The 7,773-nt window shown below is 49.0% G+C and overlaps 1 protein-coding gene across 1 annotated transcript; it reads left to right on the forward strand.

The window, feature by feature from the left end:
* The first annotated feature begins 210 nt into the window (after positions 1-210).
* Positions 211-5,698, forward strand: LOC121446269 (glutathione S-transferase Mu 1-like). The gene is made up of 8 exons (XM_041648775.1): positions 211-354; positions 646-721; positions 1,083-1,147; positions 1,430-1,511; positions 1,610-1,710; positions 2,909-3,004; positions 3,089-3,199; positions 5,254-5,698. Exons 1-8 carry the CDS (start codon positions 319-321, stop codon positions 5,341-5,343), a joined length of 657 nt encoding a protein of 218 aa, XP_041504709.1. The 5' UTR covers positions 211-318; the 3' UTR covers positions 5,344-5,698.
* Positions 5,699-7,773: the final 2,075 nt, after the last annotated feature.

A 7,773-nucleotide genomic window follows, 5' to 3' on the forward strand; every position in this document is an offset into this window, starting at 1 on the left:
GTGGCGATGGCGGCAGTTGTTAAGAGGGTTTGAAGTGGAACAGATTTTGTTTTTAGGGTGCACAGGACAGAGGCTGCTGAGGATCTTAATCCCTCCTCTCTCGGAGAGGGAGTGGCCCTCTTGCCTTCTGGGTCAGGATCTGTAGCTCTGGTTACACAAGGGGAAAAGGGGAGTGCCGAACTGGGATTGGTGCAGAGTGGGGCGGGACCACTGCTTTGTCTTTCTCAGTCTCCCTGGGAGTCTGCATAAAGTCACAGCTTGTCCAAAGACCCAAGTCTACCTTACTGAAGACAGTTTGAGAAAGCTACCACCAGCACCATGCCTATGCTCCTGGGATACTGGAATGTCCGCGGTGTAAGAGAGGGGATTGGGATGTGAAGCAGGATGTTCATAACAGCGAGGTCTTTCTAGCAGAGCAGTATTCCTCAGCACTCTTCTCCTCCCCCTAGAATCTTCTGCCTGTAGCTCTTGGCGCTCAGGAGTTTAAGGGAGGCTGTTTGTGTGGAGGGGTGGTGGTGAAGGCGCGCGTAGGTAAGCACGTTGCATGGTGGCTGCATTTGTGCAGTGTGTGGTCTCAATTGAAGAAGATGAAGCCATACGGCAAGGTCCCCACTATTTCTCACCTCTGTCTCTGGTCTCTCCCAGCTGACACACCCCATCCGCCTGCTCCTGGAATACACAGACTCAAGTTATGAGGAGAAGAGATACACCATGGGGGACGGTAATGACACCTTCCTGGTCTATCACCTGCTTCCTCTGAGCTGCAGCCCTCCTACTGCTAAAGCTAGAGACTGCTGCTTCCAGAAACCTCTTTGGGGGTGCAGTTTGGTTTTTCAATATAAAACCCTGAGAATGGAACTCTTGGTCCATCTGTATTCATAATTAGGCTGGGTGCAGTATTGGGGTCCTATTGCGTTCAGGCTCCTCTTATTACCCGTTGTTTGTATCCCTCTCCTCCATCTTGGGCAGTGACTCTGTGGGAGGTTGTGGATTCCCCTGCCTCAGGGGTTCTTACTCCTGGTCGAATACCAGGAGTAGGGTGGGCACTGGGCTGACTTCTTTTCACATCCTCTTGTCTACAGCTCCTGATTATGATAGAAGCCAATGGCTGAATGAGAAGTTCAAGCTGGGCCTGGACTTTCCCAATGTAGGTGCAGGGAAGGGAGGTTCGGGGAAGGCATGGCATCCTCATGTCATCTTCTTGTCTGGCTGAGAGGGTTTGGGGTCAGAGCTTCTGCTCTCCTGCTCCCATTCCTGGTGGCTGCACAGGGTGATGGGCTGTGTCCCAGCTTTTCCATTCTGTGTGTACTATGCTCTGAGGCCCTCCCTTGCCAGACACACTGAGTGCCACGTTCCATGGCTGTCCTTACCCAGAGAAGGAATGCCGGGTCCTCATATACCACCTGACTGTCTCTGCTTGCCTTTCCAGCTGCCCTACTTAATTGATGGGTCCCACAAGATCACCCAGAGCAACGCCATCCTGCGCTACATTGCCCGCAAGCACAACCTGTGTGAGTGGGGCTGGCTGCAGGGTGGAGCATTGGGGACAATCTCCTTGTCTTGTCTGGTGCGGGATGCTGAGGGTGAGTCTGTGTTGTGTGTTTTGCAGGTGGGGAGACAGAGCAGGAGAGGATTCGTGCCGACATTGTGGAGAACCAGGTCATGGACAACCGCATGCAGCTCATCATGCTGTGTTACAACCCTGACTTTGTGAGTTGCCCGTGGTGGAGTGGGCAGGGTTGGCAGCAGGACTGAAAGGCATGCATTCAGAACTGCAGCCTCCTCCTTCAATGAATAAACTGTTACCGATTCTCCAAGCTCTCCTATCTTACCAGCAGAATAACCCTCATAACCCAGCGAGATAGCACATCAATATTGTGAAAATATTTTTACTAGAGTAACCCTGCGAGATGTGGTTGAGATTCTGCGGGTGAACAGTGGATCAAAGTCCATTATGTAGTTGTATATCTGCGCCATGTCTGTCCTTTGCCGATTCCATGTTCATCTTACCCAGTGTTCATAAAGTCTTCAGGATAAATTTGGAGGATATGAGGATGTCCTGGTGCTTTAAAGTACTTGCTGTGAGGGCTTTAGTATAGACCCTTAGCACCACATAAAAACCTGTGTTTGGCAACATTCTCTTATAATCATAGTGGTTTGGGGGAGAAACAGAAGGATTTCTGAGGGCATGCTGGCCAATGAATCCAGCCAGTCTGTGAGCTGCAGATTCCACGAGAGGCCCTGACTCAAAAAAATAAGGTGGACAGTGATTGGGAAAGACCCCTGATATCAATATTGGCCCCCCCTACACCAACAGGCAGCAAGCAGTATATCCCCAAATGATTCAAGTAGGTCATATATGCACTTTGGTCTCACACATCTCTCCAGTCCATTCCCCATCGTTCTGTCTTAGGTATCAGTAGAAGTCAGGACATCTTCCTAATGCCCGCTCAGGGTCACCTCAGGGTCAGCCAGAGGACCGCTTAACCTTCTTCCTTTCAGTATTAGTCACTGTTCAACACTGATGCAAGCTCCTCACTCGTGTGATGTGTTCTCATGACCCCCAACCCCAACGTAGTGTAACTATTTTCTCTTTATGTCCTGTGTGTTTGTGGTTCACACAGGATCTCTGAGCTAGGACATGCAAGATACTCAGGATGTCCTGGGTGTCACTCACAGCACCTGGTGTGGACTTCAGATTTCAGGGACAGTGTAATTCCTGTCTGACTTACCATCACCTCTGACGTGAATTCTGCCACCAATAAAATAGTAACGTGTTAACTGGAAGCCCAGGCACAGACCTGGCCCATTGTTGGGAAGGTGGCTCTTCTCTTGCACGGTTCTGGGAGCCCAAGCTCTCTGCTGGGACCTGGAGCCTAAGGGTGATGACAGCCGTTTTCTGTCTCAGGAGAAGCAAAAGCCAGAGTTCTTGAAGACCATCCCTGAGAAGATGAAGCTCTATTCGGAGTTTCTGGGCAAGCGGCAATGGTTTGCAGGGGACAAGGTAAAGAGAGGGAGGTGAGGCGGGGGGGAGCTGCCATTGTTCTCAGGCTTCAGATCCTGTCTCACCGGCCTTCAATTCCTACAGATCACCTATGTGGATTTCCTCGCTTACGATATTCTTGACCAGTACCGTTTATTTGAGCCCAAATGTCTGGATGCCTTCCCCAACCTGAAGGACTACATGGCCCGCTTTGAGGTGATGCCCGGATCCTGCTTCCTTTGAGCGGTCTTCTTCCTCTCTTCCACAATGCTCTTCTATTTCTGAGGCAAAAGGACAATAACTAGGGCTTTTTGAGCTTTTTTTACAGACTCATATGGGGCAACATTTATCACTTCAAAATCCCCAAATGATGATGCGATTCTGAGTCCCATCGCACAGATGCGGGGTCTGACTCTGTAGAGGGGATTCACTTATTTATGGTCTCCGTACCAGCAGCAGCTGCAGTGGGCTCCATATCTGTCTCTGGGTCAGCATTCGGTCACCGTCCCTGCTCTGTGTCAAAGGAAAAAGCTTCAGCCCCACTCACCCCCACCTATGCAGCATCAGTTTCCTGTTTAGGATCCTTGGCGGGGCAGAGCATGTCGATGGTATGTGTGCCTTGGCATTAGGAGCGTGAGACAGGCAGGGCCGAGGTGACACGAGAGGCCAGACCTCATCTGCCGACCATTGAGAGCCCAGGGTCACAGTTGGTGCCTCACTGAGTGGACATGTGTGTGCCCACCCTGTTGGGGACACTTATCGTGAGTGTGAGGTACCGCTGCCCCATTCTGGTTTCCTCCCTTCCAATCTCCTCTTTCACATCACAGGTCCTGTCTGAAATGGGGTCAAATTCTATCTCTCCACTATTATTCTCTGGCAGCCTCCTCTATATGAGGCTCTTGTTGGGCCCCAGGGGACATGCAAACTACCTCCCTCTGGGGACCCAGTAGGCAGAGAGCTATAGGAAGCCAGGCTGTGAGATGTTCTTGATACTCCCCAGGGCTGCTGAGCCCAGCCTGGACAGCACCTACATCAGACTTGGGTCATTCAGACATCTGGGAATTGGAGACATTGATCCAAGGATTTTGTTTAATCCTTGCAGTCTGTTGACCCTTGCCCATTCCTTATCAAGGGATGTGCTTTCTCAGTTAACTCTTTCTCTTTCCCCTGAGCTGAGGGCTGAACCCAGGGCCTTGTCTCTCTCAGCCAGCTCTCATAAGCTTTGGTTCTGGCCAGGCTGGGTACTCTTGGGTACTTAGCAATAACTGGAATGGCTCTATAGGTTTGTGGAGAAACACAGGCCCCTTTGCCCAGCTTGTGTCTAGTTGGTCGTGGATGTCTTTACACCCCCTAGAATTGTCTGTGTATTCTCCAACTTGGAGTGTGGTTTAGAGCACATTATACAGTCACACAGGGCGGTCCCTGTATTAGCAGGGGAGATGAGGACATTCAGGGAGCAGTAACATTGTACTGAGCTCCAGATAGTTAATTCTGCTCTCAGGACGCTGATTAGAATCTTGTTCAGCTTTCTCTGTGGGCTGTCATCTTGATGTTCCTTTTCTTGCATGATTTGCAGAGTCACTGTATGCTTGGCTGTCTTCCTAAATACATACAGTCAAGTTTTTCAGTTCCTTTATCCTGTAGATCCCTCCCCCGTGTGTAAGTACAGGTTCAAAAGAGTGACCGCAGGAATAGTATCATGTTCATGCAGAGATTGGGACAGGGTCTCCCCTGGAGGGAAGCTGAGTAGAGAGATGAGAGGGATGAAGGAGGGAGAGAAAGAGGAGAAAGAGAGGGAGGGAGGGAAGAAGAGAGGGAGGGAGGAGAGGCAGGTGGAGGAGGAGGAGAAAGATAGAGAGAGAGGGAGAGAGAGAGAGAGAGACAGAGCAAGGGAGAAAGCAAGCAAGAGAGCAAGAGAGAGCACACAGGAGAGAGTGTCTGTGAAGCAGCCCTGTTTCAGCAGCTGTGTGAGCCTAGGAAGCTGCACGCCCTCCCTGGACCTCAGGTTCCTCCCTGATAACTGATCTTGCAGCATTGATGGGTGGGTTTTCTGAACCTATACTGTAATTTTTAGTGGCTATAAAACCACTTACACAGGATCCAGTCTCCCCTTCAATAGGGCTATGATAGAGCCCTTTTGCCAGGGTTGGGAGCTAAGCAGTCTGCATGGTGTTGTAGCCTGATGCCAGGACAAAGGCTCTCCTGGCTTGGGGCTGCTCATCTCAGTGGGCTGCAGACTGAGCTCCCGCTATGTCCTTCCCATTCTGCAGGCCCTGAAGAAGATCTCTGCCTACATGAAGACGGGTCGCTTCCTTCCAACACCTATCTTCTCAAAAATGGCGCACTGGTGTAACAAGTAGACCCCTGCTGTGCTGGCTGTTATATGGGGAAGCTGTCTATGCTAAGGGTCCTCCAGGCCCTGGGGACAGCTGGCCTTCTACACTGCTGCCTCCCTGTTATTCCCACACCCTTCTCCGGCTTTGTCTCCTCAGTTCTTAACCTAGTCAAACCCATGCAGTCTTCAAATCCCTGCTTCCTTTGCTAAACGCCCCTTCTTCATTTGTGCCCCAACCGACCACACAGTCCTCTTCTGTGATTTGATGTCTGCCCTGCACTCTGTTCCTGAGAATTACCCTCCAGGTCAATACTGTCTCAAGTTCCCCAGTTGCCGGGCTCCCCAAGGCCCATCTCATCTCCAATAAAGCCTGAAACACATTTCCTCTGTTTTGTGCCTTTTTCTTTTTGGAATTGCCAGGTGTCACAGCTGCTTCCAAGAGTCTGAGCTCTGAGCCTGTAGTGCCCGTTTCTGAAGAGTCTATGAAACTGGAGGGTCTTTGAAATATCTTGCTTCTAATCTAAGACCCTCACAGTGGGCACAAAGCTCTCTAGACAGCTGTTCTCGACCTGTGTGTTGTGACTCCTTTGGGTACTCGAGCAACCCCTTCACAGGGGTCACCTATCAGATATCCTGAATATCATTTACATTATGATTCGTAACAGTAGCAAAATTATAATTATGAGGTAGCAATGAAATATTTTTATGGTTAGTGGGCCCCACAACATGTGGAACTGCATTAAAGGGTCACAGCGTTAGGGAGGTTGGGAACCACTGCGTTAGAGGATAAAGTGTGTTTCCTAGTATCTCCTCTACTGCAGCACACTGGGACTTTGAACTGTGAACACAGATATGGGTCTCAGTGAGTGATGATGAGGCTTGTGGGAGTGCCTAGCAGGGACCCAGAATGTTCTCTCTACCTCACAATTGACCGTGTCAATATTAGGTGTCTATTAATTGTCTTTACTGAGTCCTCTTGAAGCTGGCTTGAAGCTCTGCTGAGATGGGGACACTTATCCTTTGTTAATCCTTTTTTATCTATCTATGGAAACCGAATTGAATATACCATAACTCTCATAATTATTATTTATATTTTCTCTAATGTTGATGACTCTCCCTGTCAGTGGAGCTGTTTAACATTGGATACTTCATTCACTTCATGGAGAACTGATTAAGAGCTAAGTCTGCTTTAATCAGATTCTAGTTTGGGGGCTGCAGAGATGGCTCAGAGGTTCAGAACTCAGGTTCCTCTTCCGGAGGACCCTGGTTTGGTTCCTAGTAGCCACATGGTAGCTAACCATGGACTGTTTCTCAAGTTTGGGGATCTGCCTCTCTGTGTATTGCATGCATATGGTGCATATATACACATGCAGGCCAAATGTCTGTAGACATAAAACAAAATTTAAAAACATCCATAATACAAAATAAAATAAAAAGTAAGCCATATGATAAGTGGATTCCTTCTGTCATTTCCAGGTGCCCATCATCTCCTGGCCTGGTCCTCTGCTTTCCTTTTGCTCTGTCATGACCTGGGACTTTCCCAGTGCCTCCTGTCCAGTCAGGTCTGAACTGGGTACATCATGGGCTTTCTGACTTTTTCCTCTTGTAATGGGAAGATCATGGGGTGACAGTCACAGGAACATCTTCTCATGACAAATAGCCGGTGCACACTCCCATAACCCCTTAAACATGATTAATAAAAACTCAGAGAGAGAAACTGGGGTTCAACCTGAAGGCCAGAAAAGCAAAACAGCCAGCCACTGATCTTCAGGTAAGCTTTATTTATTAAAATACAAATGAAATGCTACTACAAGTCCCCCAAATAATTAGTCTCTTTAGAATATAGTGTCTATGTGCTATTGATTCTGTCTCTTGAGTACCCTTACCACTGCGCATAGCAAAAACCAATCACGTCCATCATGAGTAAGTCTTGGAGGTGTGCAGGAAAGGAAGTACATTAACTTCCCCTGTCTTTGTGGATCTCTCAATGTGTTCTGGGTCTCAAAGGAGATAAGGATCTGTCTGCTTGTACATTGCCTCCAGCTGATTGTCAGGAGGAGCTTTGGAAGTTTGCAAGAGTGTATAAGCATTTGTAAGGAACTGTTGCCATGGTTACCTCTGTCACTAGGCAGGGTCCTAGTGAAGCCACTGGCAGTGACTTGTGGGGAGTGGCTGAACATTGTTTTCCTCACAGTGCATTTGTATAGGAAGCTCAGTGAATCCTTCATGGCCCTCCCCTGCAGTTCTGGAAGAATTAATGTGTGGGGGTGGATCTAGATGCTTGTTCCTGAGTGCTGCCTCACCCAGAGACCCACTTGTTCACGTACTAAACTAAAAAGCTGTAATATGTTTGCCGAGGGCCTAGTAAGGACCCGTGTAGACCCTGCACTTGCTTCAGTCTCTGAGAGTTCATATGAGCCTTGGACTGTTTATTCAGAGGGCCTTTTTCTTTTGG

The sequence above is a fragment of the Microtus oregoni genome, unplaced genomic scaffold (genome assembly GCF_018167655.1).
Source record: "Microtus oregoni isolate MIOR12 unplaced genomic scaffold, Mior012 000000F_ref0000247, whole genome shotgun sequence".
Classification (NCBI taxonomy): domain Eukaryota; kingdom Metazoa; phylum Chordata; class Mammalia; order Rodentia; family Cricetidae; genus Microtus; species Microtus oregoni.